This window comes from Mizuhopecten yessoensis, unplaced genomic scaffold (genome assembly GCF_002113885.1).
Source record: "Mizuhopecten yessoensis strain PY_sf001 unplaced genomic scaffold, ASM211388v2 scaffold10523, whole genome shotgun sequence".
Classification (NCBI taxonomy): domain Eukaryota; kingdom Metazoa; phylum Mollusca; class Bivalvia; order Pectinida; family Pectinidae; genus Mizuhopecten; species Mizuhopecten yessoensis.
This window is the reverse complement of record NW_018408589.1, coordinates 309,182-328,369: the sequence shown is the minus strand read 5'-3', so window position 1 is coordinate 328,369 and position 19,188 is coordinate 309,182. Positions and strand designations below refer to the sequence as shown.

Below are 19,188 nucleotides of genomic sequence, written 5' to 3'. Positions count from 1 at the left end.
AAAGTTTTTAACATATTTGACCCCTGTGACCTTGAATATGGGTGAAGGTCATTCATTTGAACAAACTTTGTAGCACTTCATCTCAGCATGCTACTGGCTAAATATCATCACCCTGAGCATTTTGGTTATTCAGAAGAAGTTGTTTAAAGGTTTTTTAATACAATTGACCCCTGTGACCTTGAATATAATTGAAGGTCATTCATTTGAACAAACTTGGTAGCCCTTCACCCAAGCATGCTACTGGCCAAATATCATCTCCCTGGGCATTTTGGTTATTGAGAAGAAGATGTTTAAAGTTTTTGACATATTTGACCCCTGTGACCTTGAAAATAGGTGAAGGTCATTTATTTGAACAAACTTTGTAGCCCTTCATCCAAGTTTGCTTCTGGCCAAATATTGACACCCTAGGCCTTTCGGTTATTAAGAAGAAGTCGTTTAAAGTAAAATATTGACGCCGGACGCAGGACGGACGACGGACGGGCGGACGGACGGACGGACGGACGGAAGACGGACGCCGCGCCACGGCATAAGCTCACTTGGCACTTCGTGCCAGGTGAGCTAAAAATGGAAAATTGGATACTGCATATATTACTATTTTTTGTATAAAATATAAAAATTATTGAAGGAACAGATTCCCATCAGAATGTTCAGCTTTATTCATTTATTTATGTCAAAAAAAACCTAACAGTTTCTGTTTAGATAATGAAAACAAAGTTCTGAATTAATTCTGACTTTTGTTCCACAATATGGTTTAAACAAGCTATTCTGACCACATGTTCCACCATTTGCTCAAAGATTTGTAGTTAAAATAGAATTTGTGACAAACATTTTAACTAGTGTATTGACAACCTTAACTGGCTAGAAAGTTCCCAAAAAAGGTTCATAATGAACAGCTGAAACTATATATTATCATATGACAATAACATCACAGAATCAACTTCCTATGAAGTACTTTAAAGAGAACCTTGTCAAGTAAATAAAATAACTTCTTACTTATGCAATAAATACCTGCTTTGCTGTGTAAAGTTTGGCCAAAGGAGTCAACAGCCGAAGCAACATCTGCTCATGCTCAGTGGCTTTTCCAACATCCTCCCTTCCCAACAATCTGGCCGCTTCAAGAGTAAGTAGGGTGGCACCTCGAACTTCAACCTACAAATAATCATGAACCACTTTTCAGGGAAAAAAGAAAATATTTACTTTTAACAGAAATTGTTAGGCACACATAAAGAGAAATCCTTGCACTTCTATGTTTAAGTATCTGATCAAAGCTCTGGCATATAAGATGAAATATTTCCCACTTCATGTTTTTCCAATTTTTAAGGTGTGAACAAGTCCTATTACCAGCTATGGTCATTTAAGGATGTGCAGGGTTTTGGTGGTGGAGGAAAACTGTAGTACCTGGAGAAAAAAACGACCTACTGCCAGTGCCTGGCGACTGCCCCACGTAGGTCTCGAACCCATGACCCAGTGGTGGAGGGCATGTGGTAGCAGAATGTCTGACACCTTAACCCCTTGGCCAAAAGGGCCCCAGCATCAGGGAAATCTTTATACAAATTATATGGAAAATCCTCTTTTTGCAACAAATTAAATAATGAAGAGTCATAAACTACAGGAAAATTCATTTTATGGCAATTTGTTATCTTTAGTAAATTAAATTCTCATATCTATCACGGTGTTGTGTAGTTTATTGCTTACCCGTAATACCAAAATTATGGCATTAAAATGAAGTTAGTTGATATAAAGGGGGAAATATATAAAGAGTTAAAACTAAACAGGAAAGGTATTAGAACCCTCTATTCAATATATAAACAAACCCCATTATCATGCCATAACTTCACAAATGGTGGCATTATAACAAGGTTGTTGCTAAAGATTTGACTTTAAAATACCTCCAGTCTTGCCAATGTCTGTATATGGAGAGGGTAGTTCTTCAAAACATTTCCAAAAGCCGACCGCCGGGTGCTGTAATCCCTAGCTGTGCTGACTACTCTGTAACATAATATATAATAGTCATGTGACTGATATAAATCTCCTTTTCTGAGTAAGTTGAATCCAGATTTTCAACCCTAACGTGTTTATTATTAAAATAAAGGCATTTTTAGGAAATTAAAATGTAGATCCCTTTTCAACTCAACAAAAAAAAAAAATTATAACAGAGAAATGGAATTTTAATAAACAAGTATGCAATTCTTGACAAAAACATGGATTTTTTAAAGCATGAAAATAACAAGAAAAAGAATCTATCACTGATATATGTAATGTACTGTTTGTTACCTTGTGACCTTGACTGACCTTCTTGACTGACCTTGACCTACCTTCTCATTGCTGAAGCTGATGCTAAAGCATTGTGTATCCTTGACAAAGTCAACATACTGGAAATGGACGCCACACCGCGACCTTCCTCCGACACCTGTCAGTATTGAATCAAATTTCATCACTACAAGGTACTCCAAGGGTGATTCATAAGGTTTCTAAAACAACCCCTCCACCCACACCTCCCTCCCTCAAACCCAACTTTAACATTATATATTCTGTCAAATATTTTTACACATTTTTGTTGGTTTTTTTAGTTAAATTTGGTGTTTTATGCCCTTCTGAAACCTACAAATGTTTAAAGGCTAAATTGTTTTGGACACAAACAATAATTGAAAACTTTGCGAGCTTTCGAAAACGGTTGTTTCCTATGTCAAGTAAAGAGTGCAAAAGACATAAGAAACCTTACGACTCTAAACCACTTAAAAAAACTCACTAAGCCAAAATGTGGCAAGTGAGTAAAAGTAAAGCCAGTTGTCAGAATAAGATCATGACATTTCATCTAAAGACCACTTTAATACTGCAGGCAGTGAGAATTTATCTAATTTTGGGCCAAACAACCTTGTTAGCATAATGAAACGTTGGAGATCAACGGGAAATTAGAAAGGATGCTACAAAGTTTTAACCTTTTTCATTATTTTTTTTAAATAAATTATTGCTGAATTCTATATCATAAATGATTTATCAATCAGACTGTAACAATTACATTTTCTTTTCAAAGACAATTTTCGACAAAGGGCCTGTTTCCAGTAATGTTAATTCTCCATAGGAGCCTGCCCCCGTATAATTTCTTATCTAGCTCAACTACTGTTTTTTTCTTTTCCGAAGAATAATTTTACACCTTTCCGACACCCAGATTTCATAATTTCAGTGAAAATGTATTTTTATAAAGTTGTCAATTTCAGCATCAAAGACATAAGTTCGTAAATAAAAGAAGGTTATCTCGAAATTGTAATTCGCAACATAGTATAAATTTCTTTTGATAAATATTTCCAAAACATCGTGTTTATTCATAAAACAAAAAAAAAAATATTCTCGGATGAAAATGCACTTGCAGAGACACAATTATGAAGAAAAATGCCATAAAATTGCAATTTTCTCCCGTTATATAGTTTTGGATGCAAATTTCCATCAGAAAATCGGATAGAGCTTTACTTGTTTCATATGTGTACCAAAAATCAGCTAATTCCATGTGGTGGAACGTTCTCATATCGCCGCCTGAATGTGGTTGTAAATTGAAAGAAAAGGGGAAATGAGTAACAACCTTGTCTGAAACCCTATTATATAGCTTATTATATACAAACTTTTATATTGAATATCAGAGCGGATATTTTCATGACAGTTTTATGATGTGTAACGACTAAATAAACAGTATCGATATAAAGATTTACACTGAGGACACCCTGATACATGAATACTGTTCTATCTCAAGTTGTCCTCTTCTGAATTTTCTGATCGTGTGGCCTTGTACATTTATCCGTATCTTCTTGTCTTTGTCTATACGTTTACGGAATCATTGACTCGACGCTAGCTATTCTTGTCTCACTTTCCTTGTTTTATTGTCCCATCTCCAAAGCGTTGTGGCTCTGTCAGGGTTGGGACCCTGACTTGTCTCACTTTCTTTGTGCCTGCCGACCACGCCACATCGAATAGATAGATTATCCATATGAAATACTTTATTTTGTTCTAAGTAATCAATCAATTCTGCGCTTCTTGGAGGTATTGAATGTGATTTATTATATTGTCTTGTTATTTTGTGTAATTAGTTGTTCGTTATTTATCACACATTTTCGCATAATTGTACCAAACTACTAAGTATTAGCTGTTTACAGCAATCATCGGTGGCTTGCTATTTTGTTACTTTATCGACGCTTCATAAACCAATCGTTATTGTTTCAAGATGGAGGGTAAATGTGTTGGAGAAGGGTGTCAAGTATACTTCAAGAAACGTAGTGGCAATAAGAACAGAAGTGCACGCAATGTAAATAGTCCACAATATAAATGGCTCCTAGATACGCTGGTGCAACAAGGATTGATGTCAGCAAAGGAACAAGCACTTATTTGCCAGAAGTGCTACATGAAGTATCTTCGGAACAAAAATCAGCCTGAACCTGAACCCGAGCAGAACCAGGAAATAGAGGAAGAAGACGACTCCCCGTCCCATATCCTGCCGTTGCTGACCCTTCATGATCTTTTGAATGGATCATCTTCACACAAAAAATGCTGTCTCTGTCTTGTTACCTTTGCAAGAAATGGAACAAAATCATCAGTCTTACCAAAACGTGCAAGACATCACCTGATCTATTCACACAAACTGTGGTGTCCCACCTCATCCCGCGTCTGCTCCATTCACCTTATTGGTAACGACTTAGATCCGTCTACAGAGGTTGTCCTTGATGGTAGAGGTTCCTTGGAATCTCAGTTACCATCAAAATCGTCCGAAATCATTAATGACCTCCTAGAGGTGTCGCACGTCCTTTCACAGAACCAGTCTGCGTTTACAATAAGCTTTTCTTCTCTTGATGACTCGGCATGCATGGCCTGGACAGGTTGGTCCAAAGATCAGTTCCTCGAAATCCACTCGCACTGTTCCCCATATCTTTCATCTGGTATATATACCAAGACTACACACGATGCTCTATTACTGTTCTGGGTAAAACTGAAAACCGACATTTCCTGGAGTCAGTGTTCTTCTCTTTTTGGAATTTCCAAGTCAAGTGTGTCCAAAACTTTCCACTCCATAGTACAGGCATTAGACACATCGATAGTCCCACAATTTCTAGGTCCGGATCACTTGACAAGAGAACAGTTGCTCGGGCACAATACTGTCTTTTCAGAAGCATTTTTTGGAGATAAAGCCACTGCCATATTAGATGGCACCTATATTTATATCCAGAAAAGCTCCGACCACAAGCTCCAGAGAATGTCCTACTGTGGCCAGAAGAAGAGAAACTATCTCAAATTCATGAGCATCGCCTTACCAGATGGCTACATTCTGGACACAGTAGGACCATTCACTGGCAGCGAAAATGATGCTACAATTACAAAAAAAGTCATGGACAAGCTAGTTACTTGGCTACAACCAGACGACAACGTTGTCGTTGACCGAGGTTTTAGAGATGTCCTACCAGTTCTCGAAGCCTCTGGCCTCAATGCTAGCATGCCGTCATACCTGAAACCCGGTCAAAGTCAACATTCTGACGTCCAAGCAAATCTTGACAGAACTATCACCAAATCGAGGTGGATTGTGGAATCCTATCATGGTCGTCTGAAACACTGGACGTTCTTCCGAACGCAATTGGTGTCTAACAGCTTTATCAATGTCATCGAGGCTTTGCTTCGAACCGTCACAGCCTGTCTGAATGGTATTAGAGGACCGATCTACCAGAGATCTCCAGAGAGAGATGCCAAAGATAGGCTAATGGCTGAACGTATGAAGGACCGTTTGACAACACCGAATGGTTTAGCTCAGAGAGTCAAGACAGATCCGGATCTATCTAGACGGGCAAGGTCCGAGTTTGTCAAGATGGATGCATCTTCCGTACTGTTTCCCCGTCTCGATCTTGATTACTTGAGAACCATTACGTGTGGAACGTATCAGATATCTCTGGCTCCTGGTTACATCGCCGAACATTTAAGTGATGACGGAGACTATGAGGTGTGGCTTTACCAGCACTCCCCAGACCTTCTCCGATGTCAAATACATTCTCGACACAAAAGCCAAACGAAATATAACGTTTGGATACGGTTCACCGTTTCACCCGATGTTGAGGCCCCAATAAAGGACTACTACTGCCAGTGCCCAGTTGGAGAGAGAACGATGGGAATGTGTGCGCACATCTCCAGTATCTTGTACTACCTTGGGTATTACAGGACGCTGGAAAACCCTCGACCATTACAACCACAGGTAAAGAAATTCCGACAAAACTTGAAATAGTTTTCCATGCGGCAACGGAGTGCATATGTCGAAAGTATGTTTGGGGCTCGATATGAAAGATCCCCGTTACCATGTGACTAACCAAACTTATAAATATAGGTATTATACAATCGCCCGTAGCTATGAACACTCCCGTAAATGCGAAAACCAACCAAAATCATAAGGAACACGTTTTGTTTGTTGTTCTGTCTATTTGTCAGCCAATGTCTTCAACCACGGGGACTTGTGAAGTAGCCATCTTGGATTTTTTTTATGAAAAAGTGTTTCTCTCACTTTTTTTCATATCTGTGTACATATTCTCAACATACCGAGCAAATACTCTCGTTTTTTTGTTAATTATCTAAAGAAAGTCGAAAATCGGCAATTCAACCATAGGCTAATTCAACCCAACATTTGAAAATGTTCCACCACTTACATTTTGATGATTTTTCCTCTCATCAATAGCATATTACGTACTGTTTAATAGGATAAAAATTGGTTTGCATCCAACGCCCATAAAAGGGTGTATTCTCTAAAAAACACAGTTTTTGTGTCTAAAATGTTATCATCGAAAATGGCATTTTTGAGATTGTTTCTTCCATAAAACAGCCAAATGGCGCGATGGAAACATGATTTTTTGTCACAATCATGCCATGAATGTATTCTTTACGGTGACCATCATTTGATTAGATTTTCATTAATATTTTACATAACATGCACATTTTATCAACACTTAGACAGCTTCTGAAAGGTACAACTTTGAGGAGCCATAAAAAACAAACCAAGTGACCTAAATCTTTATACTTTATAGATTTGTGACCACAACGGCATGGGCAATGCACCACCAACAGGAAATTTGAATCAGAGAAGGGGCCGTTTTGGAAACCGGCCCTTTATAGCTGTAGTTTAACTTTGACCCTTTGGCTTTTTTATAGCTCAACAACAGCTAGCTGCATCTAGAAGAAGCCCAGCAGTGGGAACTTAATCACGTTAACACTTTATATGTATGTAAACTAACACCTAGTGCCAGGTCCACTCACCTTATGGGCAATAGTTCCGTCCAGCAGAAGTTCAGCCGTAGGAACTTGTTTGGTCCCGAGCTTGTTTTTCAGTTTCTGAATCTGTATGTTGTTGAGACTTCCGTCAGAATTGTGGACCTCTAAGTAGAATAACGACAATCCACGAGTTCCCTGGAAAAAAAATAAAAAATAGTACAAACTTTTATTTCACTGATCCACTTTACTTAAAAGACAAAATACACGGGTTCCGCTAGCGATATCACACTGCACCCCTGGATTTTCGTCAGACAAAATCAATAGTCCTTATACACACCGTCATGGGGGTATTACATGTTGACTAGTGGGAAACTGTGACAGATTCCTGCCAACCTGAGAATGAGGCTTTGATTGCAGATGAAAATGAATTGTCAGCATCTGAGTAAACTGTACCGGCTTTGATCTCAGAGTAGGTCTTTGATAATCTTCAAAGTACAGGTACCCACTGCCTATCAGCCCTGTGATTAATCTGTTTGTGATGTTGGGAACTTGTCAAATGGTTTAACCTTAAGCCTATGATTTTGTCAGGAGAAACTCCAAGGGTGTATAATGTGTGTATATATCAAAAGATTTTTAAATTTCTAAGATATCTATTGAAAGGTCCTGTTTATACAGGTTTCTGGGTTCGGCAGGTTTTGCTTTAGATAAGTTATACACTGTATAATATCACTTGTCTCAATGAAAGTTTTCTCGATCTCCTATCGGTCAAACATCTGGTTATGAGTTATTTGTAGGGCTGGTTTCAGACATGTTACTGAAATTCATATACCAAAGGGAAAACAGCAATGAACAAGACGCCCAGAGGGCCTGTATCGTTCACCTGTTTCTTTTGTTACATGAAACTGACATATAGGTTAAGAAGTTAAGTTAAGAACACAAGACATTTTAACGGTTCTGAAGATATTATTGATTGAAATTTCAAATTTTAATTTTGAAGCTTTTAACCCACATTGACCTTTGACCAATGACTTGCACTTAAAGTTGACCTTTGACCTCATTACTGAGAAAAATATTTCGCACTGCTGGTCTACATAACATACTCAAGTATCATGACTCTAGTCCAAATGGTTCTTGGAATATATTTGTTTGAAATTTTAAACATATTTGACCTCTGTGACCTTGAGAGTAGGTCAAGGTCATTTTAATGAGGAAACTTTATAGCACTCCATCCCAGGTACTTACTGGCCAAAAATCATGACCCTGGGCCTTATGGAACTTGAGAAGAAGATTGTTAAAGCTTTTAACACATGTTGACATTTGACCCCTGACTAGCACTTAAAGTTGACCTTTGACCTCATTACTGTAATTGAGAAAAGTAATTGCACTTCTGGTCTCCATAACATACCCAAGTATCATGACTCTAGTCCAAATGGTTCTTAGGATATTGTTGTTTGAATTTTTTAACATATTTGACCCTAGTGACCCTGAAAGTAGGTCAAGGTCATTTAAATGAGGTGAGGAAACTTTATAGCACTCCATCTCAGGTACCTACTGGCCAAATATCATGACCCTACATCCTCCCGGACACGCAGTACGGCATAAGCTCACATGGCCCTTTGGGCCAGGTGAGCTAAAAACTGTTACATAATATTTTGCCATAGTACATCTTTAGAATTTTGACCAATCATTAGCTACCGTTGTAGTTTGTCCATCCTTTCCGACAACTCTGGCCAATGTGAATGTGATGTCAGCATCGGTTGCCGAGGAGAACCACTTGTATCCATGGAGTCGGAAACTCCCATCGTCTTGTGGTATGGCAACCGTTTCTGTACCATTAGCTGCATAGAAACTCAATTATTAACCAATTTTGCAACTAAATATTATTAGTTTATTTGACAGTAATTCATTCATTAAATCAGTCATACATTAATATGTATTAATGTAATATATATCAATTCAAGTCATACCAGGTATATATGTAAATTCATTACAGTAATTTGTTGATAATTTATTCCTTTGCAAATTAAGTCATGAAATCATTCGTCAAATTCTGTATTTCATTCATGTCATAAATTCAGCCATTCATTCATATGCCAGTTCAGCTGTTAATTCACTTGCCCAATCATTCATGCCTGATTTTGCCAATAGTTAATAAATTCAGCCTTTTATTTATTTGTCAATTAATTAATTCTTTTTACCTACCTACATCTGATCCACCCTTTCTCTCGGTCATCCATTGTCCAGAGGTCCAGAAATGACCGGGCTCTCGACTGGTCAAATGTCTGAACGCCCTCTCTTTCAACCACGGATACTTTGGAGCCAAATTCTGGAGCAGAATCATCTTCATTTAGGGTGCTAGTATTCAGCATTTATATCTATATAAATATTCAGAAGATTCTTTGTCCAATCAAAAATAATCTAAAAGGGATAGTCAGTTATTTCTAACTAACAGCAAGTCAGAAAACACCAACTGAACTTATACTTTAAAGAAATAATAATAAACTTCAAAATATGTTGTTTTTTTCAAAATTGTTATTTAATTTATCAAAACATACAGCTGATTACATGTTTAGTTGGCAGTCATGTATAACATGTATAACAGTACAATGTTCACACATACGTTACATCCCTGTCATCCTGATATACCTTCTCGAGATCAAAATAGTCTGATTTTAACCATTTGTTTTGGGAATATGATGGCTGATGGCGGTAAGCAGGTTTGGCGTTAAAACGGGTGCATTTACGCTGGGGGAATCCTTCCTCAATAATTAATGCAGTATGTGGGTTTGACGGTTTAACGGGTGGCATTACAACGGGGTTTTACTGTAATTAGCAAAAATTGCAAGTTCACAAGTTTGCATTGCTTCCAGAAGGACTCGCTAGCTTGCAAAAAAACTTGCAAACTTTCAGAAAGTGCAAGCTTGTGGATAAATATATGTATATGAAGCAGGTCCTTAGCAAACTTGTGTGAACTTTCTACTACAGCTTGCACATGGCTTGCAAAGAGTGAAACTAGCTTAAAACAAGTTGTCGCAAGCTAAGTATTTTAGTTTTAGCAATTCAAAGGTTTCAGTAAACACAAAAAATCAAACAAGGAATACAGTTATAAGATCATTCCAACACAGTTGAGGAAGTGCTACATGCCGCTATAACCTTCCTCAGAATTCTGTTTTGACCTTTCTAATACAAATTTCATCTGGAGGTTTCCATCATTAAGAATTTTTTTCTTTCTATCTGTTTTAAAGTTTTGAAAAATAAAATAAGTGATAGTATGAGCAGATTGGATGGACTGCTCAACACTCCACCCTTCCACACAGACAGCCAGGGTTTAACCCCCTATGTTGTTCTGGTATTAAATATACAGAGTGTTATTCTCTTGGCCACACCACTCCAACAATCCAAGTGGAGTACAAATGGGACGGAGTGGGTGCTGCATTGTCTGTGCTGTAGCTTTAAATGAGGTGGTATTATGAAAAAAAATCTTTGTCTCATCATAAAACAGAACAAAAATTCATCTCCAACACCCACACATGCACACGCGTGGAGATATTAGCCAGTTGGTATAGGGCCTGCAGTTATCTCTAACACCCACACATGCACACCCGTGGAGATATTAGCCAGGTGGCATAGGGTTTGCAGTATATTCTTTTTTAGGAAGCTGCTGCGAATTTTTCAAAAATTGCATTGTGTGCTGTTTAGTATCTTAGAATGGGTATTCCAGGTAGAAAATGTGCTATAAAGATAATGTAAATATTTATTTGTGTCATTAAATATTAACAGTCTAAACTGACATTCACTCTATAACCATTGTTCCCATAAAACAGTTATCATCTCATAACCTGACCAAAGAATGTGACAAGCCTCCATGACGTCAACAACAGTACATGAGGGCGGAGCTATGCATATTTTCTGCAAATGAGACACAACTGTGTGACGTCATCAATGGTAGAGGTGGGTGGGGTTACCCATGGCTTATGCAAATTTAAGGCTGTTACTCTTACTGAACCAATATTGCATGTTAATTTGTTTTGGAAAATGAGTTTGTCTGCTGATCAGACTAAAGACTGGCAGATGGATTGTAAACCTATAGCTATATAGCCTTCTCTCGTTGTATCGGTGGGGCACTAATGAAATGTTCAGTTTTGGACAAAAGTAGGAATTATGCTAGAGTTAGTGTTCTTTCTTTGTGATACCTCCACAATATAGGTGGCGCCATCAGTCATGGCAAGAGGACACCAATACAGGCCAGACGCCGCAAACATGAGGTACGCCTTCGCCATCTGGTGGAGACGACTGTCAACGAAAACAGTATAATAATGTGCACTATTTATTTTCAACAATTGTTCACATATTGCAGTGAATCGAGAGTGCACAAAAAGCAGAGACCAGACCAGGATTTGAACCCATATCCTCCCAACTCTAGACGGACAGTAACACTCTTAATGAGCTGACTTATTACTTCCGATCCAGTTAACTCAGCTACAACCCTTTCTTAACAACAAATGTTACCTGATATATTTAACCTGTGATTTTTATGAGAGTTATTTCCCTTTAAAACCTTTTTTTAATTTGCATCATCTTGTAATTCTCAAATTCTCAAATCTATCAACACATCAAATCTTGTGTACATTCAAAAACATCAACAGTTATTTAATCAATTCTAATTTACGATTCACAAATAGAATGTTTTATATTCCCAGGCATGGAACACTTTTGGAAATAAGCAGCATTTCATGATAAAGTAGCATACATCCTTAAATTAACAAAGTCATCATTTTATTTTTTTACTGACTGGGTTCATAATGTAACGTGATACATTGATTTCATATTAACTAAAATTTCCCCTACAAGTTCTTTTTAAATGACAGTCGTCACCACCAGGGGGCACCAGCATATAAATTGAGCACTGTAGTGTAAGAGTACAAAATGTTTCCTTTGCATAGCAACAGCAAAAGGTTACATAAACTTACATACTGTTAATTAATGATTTGTAAGAGATATTCATCGGTTATGTTCAAGAGGAAGGTCAAAAATGAACTAAAATTCCTCAGTAATATTGATTTGAACAAGGATTATCTAATTATCTCCCCTTGCATGGCTATATCTAGAAAATAGGAGTATATTAATTTTGCAGTATAAATTTAAAAATGGACCACTATAAGTCACTAACCCTGTCTGCCATCTGGCTGTATTGTAAATGATCATATTTCAATACTTCAAACACTTGATATCAATCATTGGTATTTTAGTAAATAATACAGTGGAAAAAACAGTTTCCGTGATAACAAAACAACAAGATACAACTTGAGTGAAATCAATGTTACAAACTAACAGACAAGGTATATAGAAGATATTTAACAGTTTTCCATTGAATTCCATATATATGATAAAAAGGATTAAATGTCCATGTGAAGTAAGTAAATATAGAAAAAATAAGATTTAACGACCGACTAAAAACTAGCTGCTTTCACCCTTCACAGGGCTCTTCAGGTTTAAGATTATGGCAGAATATCAATATTTTTTATGAGTGCAAGGGAACTTGTCTATTTTTTCAATTCCAAATATGTTACACTCGTGAAAAAAGGGTGTAAACAATATAAACTTTACTTCTTTTACAACGATTGTGAAGCAAGTTTTTTTAACTTTATATTAATCACTCTTGTGATGATAGTCTTTATGTGGGAGGAATCCAGGGTAACCGGAGAAAACCCATATGGTCAGCAGGTGACCCAGTAACTTTTCATATACGATAGAAGAATCAAATCCTGGTCGTCTTGGTGAAAGGTGAGAGTGCTATTCACTGCCCCACCCGTCCAGTCCAACCCACCTATATCTTGCCCTACTCACAACATATATATGGTATTCAATCGAGAAACCATTTAACATCATTTACATACTTTAACTTGAATACCCAAACTGTGTTCGATTATAATAAAACATTGGAACAAGGATACTTTTTATATGGCCCCTATTATCTATTGCTGTACAGTATCGTCCTTTGCCATTGATATTTGTCGTGTTAAAGATATTCAAATTGCTTATTAATATCTTTTTAAGTTTTGATTTTTTAAACTTTTTGATTTTCTTATAAATTTAAATTAAATGTTATTATTTTTCTTTTGTGTGTGTGTCAAATAATAATAGACTATACAGTAAGATAAATCACACATGGGGAGGTATATGTTACAATATACATTAGGCTATACTGATATGGGTCACAGCACACCTGAGCATTGTACTTTTGTAACGAACCCCAGCGGTTTACGGTAGAAAAAAAGGAATCCATATTTTTGCATTATACAAATGTACCAAAATTTGAACTGCCATTATAAATCCTCATTTGATTCAAATTCATAGAACTTTGCAGATTTTTTATTTCAAAGACTTTCTATTTCTTATTTCTATTCCACATCGAAAATTCTTTATAAAAAAATACTTGAATAATGTCTGTTAAGAATAGGTATGTGGTAATATTTTAATATGATGGAGGTGAAAAATATGAAAACAGAATTGATTAATCCAGATGATAAAGAACAAAAATGTTCACAAACAAACCAAACCAAACCAAACCAAACCAAATAAAATGTGTTGAGCAGGTGGGCAAAATGCAGCGAAAATCAATGGCGGAAAAAATCCTGTTTACATCTTTTTTGTCAGTAGTATATATTCCAACATCTTACCTCTATAATTTTAGCAGCCCCATCCGTCATAGCTATGGGGCATGAGTATAAACCCGAAAATGAGGCAAACAGGTACACTTTCGCCATCTGGTGGAGACGACTGTCAACAAAGCCATGCAATACACGTACTTCATTACATATCTTAAATTATCTATTTAATTGTTTAAAAAAATCCTTCTATAGTGGATGTTACTTATTGTCACATTGCTTTATATCACATTTGGGAATATCATGTTTACCTAAACCACCTTTTTTATCACTTTATATTATGAAAGTAGGCTATCTTTGACATGCACTCGTCCTAATAATAGCTTCATTTGCCAGTTGGACAAATATATCTATATATCAAATCAAATAAATTCTATGAGCACAATAGTGAATTATTCTAACGACCCCAAAAGGTCTATTTTTACATGTCATTGGTTTTTTGAAAATTTTTCAATTTTTCAATTCGATGATTATCTACTTGCTTAAATTGATAAAATTAATGTCATTGTGTTATTAACCTAAAGAATCTTTAATAAAATTGCTAATTGGTTAAAGTACAAGAGGCCCAGAGGGCCTGTATCGCTCACCTGAATATAATTAAAGTAATTGGTATGAAGTAAAGATATAGCACTCTATGGTAGGTGCTGTAAGTACATATGAAATTTCAGAAAGATCCATCCAGTACTTGAGATATAGAGAAAAAACTTCAAACAGAGCTCCACCCCTATGGCCCTACGGGGGTCATACCCACCAATTATACAAAATTGAGTCACCGTCACCCAAGGATGCTCCACACTAAATAAGGATAAAATCCCTTGATCCCGATGGTCGGAGAAGGATTCTAAAGGTTTTACCTCTATTTCTCCTATTGGGCCCCGCCCTTCTGCCCCCCTCGGAGACCCCACCTACTGCTAATACAAAATTGAGTCCCCTTGGCCCAAGGATGCTCCGGACTAAATTAGGATAAAATCCCTTAATCCCTATGGTAGGAGAAGGATTTTAAAGGTTTTACCTCTATTTTCCCTATTGGGCCCCGCCTCTCTGCCTACAGGGGGGGTCAGACACACCGTTTATACAAAATTGGTTCCCCTTCACCCAAGAATGCTTTAGACCAAATATGGACCAAATCCTGTCATTCCTTCCGAAGAAGAAGGATTTTGAAGATTTAGGTCTATTCCCCCTATTGGGCCCCACCCCTCAGGTCCCAGGGGGGCCACACCCACCGTTTATACAAAATTGGTTCCCCTTCACCCCAGGATGCTCCACACCAAATATGGACCGAATCCTTTCATTCCTACAGAAGAAGAAGGATTTTAAAGAATAATTTGCTGTTTCCCCTATTGGGCTCCGCCAATCAGGCCCCTGGGGAGCTAGACCCATGGTTTATACAAAATTGGTTCCCCACTACCCAAGGATGCTCAACACCAAATATGGAACAAATCCTTTCATTCCTACAGAAGAAGAAGGATTTTAAAGAATTTGCTATATTTCCCCTATAGGGCCCCGCCCCTCAGCCCCCAGGGGGGCCAGACCCACCATTTATACAAAATTTGTTCCCCTTCCCCCAAGGATGCTTCTGACCAAATATGGATCAAATCCTTTCATTCCTACAGAAGCAGAAGGATTTTAAAGAATAATTTGCTATGTTTCCCCTATTGGGCCCCGCCCCTCAGGCACCTGGGGGGCCAGATCCACGGTTTATACAAAATTGGTTCCCTTTCACCCAAGGATGCTTCAGACCAAATATGGAACAAATCCTTCTATTCCTACAGAATAAGGATTTTAAAGAATTTGCTACATTTCCCCTATTGGGCCCGTCCCCTCAGCCCCCAGGGGGGCCAGACCCACCATTTATACAAAATTGGTTCTTCTTCACCCAAGGATGCTCCACACCAAATTTTGTTAAAATTCGCTCAGTGGTTCATGACTAGTAGTGTAAAGTTGACGAACGACGGACGCAGGACGCTGCGGTATGGCATAAGCTCACCTTGGTCCATCGGACCATGTGAGCTAAAAACTGTTGAACTACAACCAAAGGTTAGAAATATATATTGATAATTTAAATGATAAGTGTATATTATAATGAACATAGTATCATAAAAATCTCATCTTTAACACAGGGTGAAAAAAACATCTTCACCATAGTTTAATAATATTCAGTATTGCCATAATATTTATCAACAGGAAATATATGTATTTGTTTGTTTGTTTGTGTTTTATGTCCTATTAACAGCTATGGTCAATTAAGGACGTGCCAGGTTTTGGTGGTGGAGGAAAGCCGGAGTTCCCCGGAGAAAAAACACCAACCAACGGCCAGTACCTGGCAACTGCCCCACGTAGGTCTCGAACCCACGACCCAGTGGTGGATGGCTAGTGGAAGTGTTCCAGGAGAAAAACCACCGACCAACGGCCAGTACCTGGCAACTGCCCCGCGTAGGTCTCGAACCCGCGACCCAGTGGTGGAGGGCTAGTGGTAGCAGGACGTCAGACGCCTTAACCACTTGGCCACCGCGGCCCGAAGAAATATATCTATCATGGATAACTAGTCTTGAAGTATCTCCGAGATATATATAAATACATGTGTTTAAAATGAATATAATATGGCAGGTGGGATCCTTTGAGTTTTTTCTTAAACTAAGAAAGTCCAGAATCGTGAGAAAAGCATAATTATATTGTAACAATAAGAAATGAAAAACTTATCAAATTTTCAGAACAGCTCTCTACTTTCGTCTTTTACCTTGATCACTTAATTCATAACTATAATGAACATGAAGAAAATTGGTTCACGGCACATCAAATATTCGTGGGGAGAACACAATTGGTGACCGGAAATACAAGACATTATATTGTGACCTACCTGTGTTCCCCAACTTCCCTGTTGTATGCAATAGAAATAATGCCTTCTTCTGCTGAGATGTCGTGCATCTTCTTCCATGCTGGACATGTGACCAGTCGGTCAATCCTTTGACCCCAGGGGTCAAAGTGTTCCACATATGGCAACTCTGTGTCACATTGTTGACCAAGGTCAGCAATCTCTTCCGTTACTCTCTGACCAAAGTTGTGCAAGTCAGGTTCCACTTTAGAGGCAAAAATCTGAAAAAGTGTTTGAATGTCACATCTAAAAATAACCTTTGGGCCAGGTGAGCTAAAAATAGTAACAGTGACCTTAACCTTCAATGTAGAAACCCGAAATGCAAACTTGTTTAAGGTATTGTCATACTAAACACTAGCTTGTATCAAGTTTCATGAAATTCTGTTGAGGAATAAAGTCGCTAAAGCGTTGGCAAAGAGTTAATATACGTATGTGTGTATGTACATACGTTCATTGGTACATACCTACCTACATACGGGTGGAATCCTATTCCGTCTTTGCGTAGTGCAGAGTTATCTTCTCTTGGGAGCAGGTATTGAATGTTACGTCACTTGTTTGTGAGAGTAACGTCATCAATTTTTGAGAAAACGACGTAATTTTCTCACACAAACCAATGACGTAACAATCAATACCTGCTCCCAAGAGAAGATAACCCTGCAATACGCAAAGACGGAATAGCCCCTCAAACTCATCGGGAGGGGATAAATACAATGAAATGTCAGAAATTATCAGTGATAAAAACTGAAATCTTCACTGCAGTGTAGATAAACAAAATGTTATATCTTCACATTTGACCAACCAAAATGGTATTTTCTATTCACAGATTATTTGTTTTGGGGCATAATTTCACACATACACTAAGCTATTTATATACCTACGTAAAGGATCATATTTATTAAGCAAAACCTACCTGAAAATAGGAGAATCACCTAAGAGTAGCCAATTCAAAAGGCGAACACACCTTGTTGTCAAACACAACATCATTAGAACATTGGCATCAAATATTTCACCACTAATTCTCGCACATTTTTGAAACTTTAATGGTGTTCCTGCTGAATATCATTTATTTTTCACTTGTATTGCAGGATATATTGACATTTTCACTCATGCTTTTCTGCCATACTTGTGAAATGTATTATAGTGTTAAACAGGTAACCATGAAATATCCTCTAGATCTATATATATATATGTGGCAGATTTTAATTGTACATAGGATTACGGTCGCCTTCTAGCTTCGAGCTAGAGGGAATTTCCCTTTACCTCAGTGGTAGAGCGTCCGACTTAATGGAACCTGGAGATCGAGGGTTTGATCCTCGTTGGAACACAATTCTTTTTCCTGTTACATATACTGTATATATATACACATATATTGTTTATCATTTCAGGTATTATGGAATTTAAGTTTATTTCTGGTTCAGGACTATCAAAGTCCTCTATACATGACTCTCAAATAAATAAATAAAACATATTTGTCAAATTGTTCTATCCGGTATAACATTTGAAACTAAATAAACCACATCATAAAATGCTGATGAAAGATGAAAATAACTTTTTCATTTTATACATGATAGTCAATCCTGCCTGAAGTAGCCACTTGAGACCAGTAACAAAAAGATCACTATAAACAGGTGGTCTCTATAGACAAGACAGAATAATGATTTATTATCTCAAAGTCCAGCATTTATCTGCATTCTGCTGTTCTGAATCTATGTTAATCCACATGACAAGAACTCATCATTAAGTTAACATACACACATCACAGATGCCTAAACGGGTTGTAATAAAATGATATCAATAACATATTTTAATATCATGCGTTGTCAGTCTTACGTCCGGAGGAATATGACGTTTTAAATATGATTTAAGTGTTGGATCTTCTTCATAATGATTTCCAAGCGACGGCCTCTCTTGAAAAAAGTTTCCAATTTTAGCTCTAGCGAACGGAGCAACGTAGGATGATTCGGGTTCCGCATTATTTTGATTATCAATTGTTCTTGTGTATGTCTCCGTCGATGTTATAGCTGTGACACTTCAAAGTATCTTCTTTGTTCTTAAATTTGCTAGGAGAAGGTTTTGCTTAGACCGAAGTTGTTGCATTTTGTTTTTATTGTGAAACATCAATAGAGTGTTCTCCCTTCTCGGAAATGTACCAATCAGCCAATCAAAGAGCTCGATAGAAAAAGCACCTACTCAACTTCAGCCATCTTGTTTATGGAAAGAGAGGTAATATTTACTTTTTCACAATATATCTTAATGACAGATATTCTGTAGAGCGTTTGAATAAAAATCGAAGTTTGATGAAACAATGTCACCATTCCTCTGAGATAAGACTTTCATTTAACCAGAAAACTGTGACTAATGGGTAAATAAACAACTGTGTTTTCAATGCCTTCCCTTCGGACACATGTGATGTCTGAAATTTGA

At 37.4% G+C, this 19,188-nt stretch overlaps 2 protein-coding genes across 2 annotated transcripts in view; one reads left to right on the top strand and one right to left on the bottom strand.

Annotated features, from left to right (window-relative positions):
* The window catches only part of LOC110460939 (acyl-CoA dehydrogenase family member 11-like), a 26,726-nt gene extending 7,758 nt beyond the window's left edge, over positions 1–18,968 (bottom strand). Inside the window, exons 1-10 of the mRNA XM_021514169.1 lie at positions 18,955–18,968; positions 18,595–18,793; positions 16,750–16,985; positions 13,905–14,004; positions 9,427–9,550; positions 8,920–9,062; positions 7,270–7,419; positions 2,316–2,410; positions 1,890–1,989; positions 1,009–1,149 (exon numbers count right to left, since the gene is read on the bottom strand). Coding sequence (XP_021369844.1) covers positions 1,009–1,149; positions 1,890–1,989; positions 2,316–2,410; positions 7,270–7,419; positions 8,920–9,062; positions 9,427–9,550; positions 13,905–14,004; positions 16,750–16,985; positions 18,595–18,793; positions 18,955–18,968 — 1,302 coding nt within the window. The remainder of the gene's footprint in view (positions 1–1,008; positions 1,150–1,889; positions 1,990–2,315; positions 2,411–7,269; positions 7,420–8,919; positions 9,063–9,426; positions 9,551–13,904; positions 14,005–16,749; positions 16,986–18,594; positions 18,794–18,954) is intronic.
* Positions 18,933–19,188, top strand: part of LOC110460938 (transcription elongation factor SPT6-like) — a 51,120-nt gene continuing 50,864 nt past the window's right edge. The window contains exon 1 of the mRNA XM_021514167.1: positions 18,933–18,987. The gene's annotated coding sequence lies outside the window, so the exon portion shown is untranslated. The remainder of the gene's footprint in view (positions 18,988–19,188) is intronic.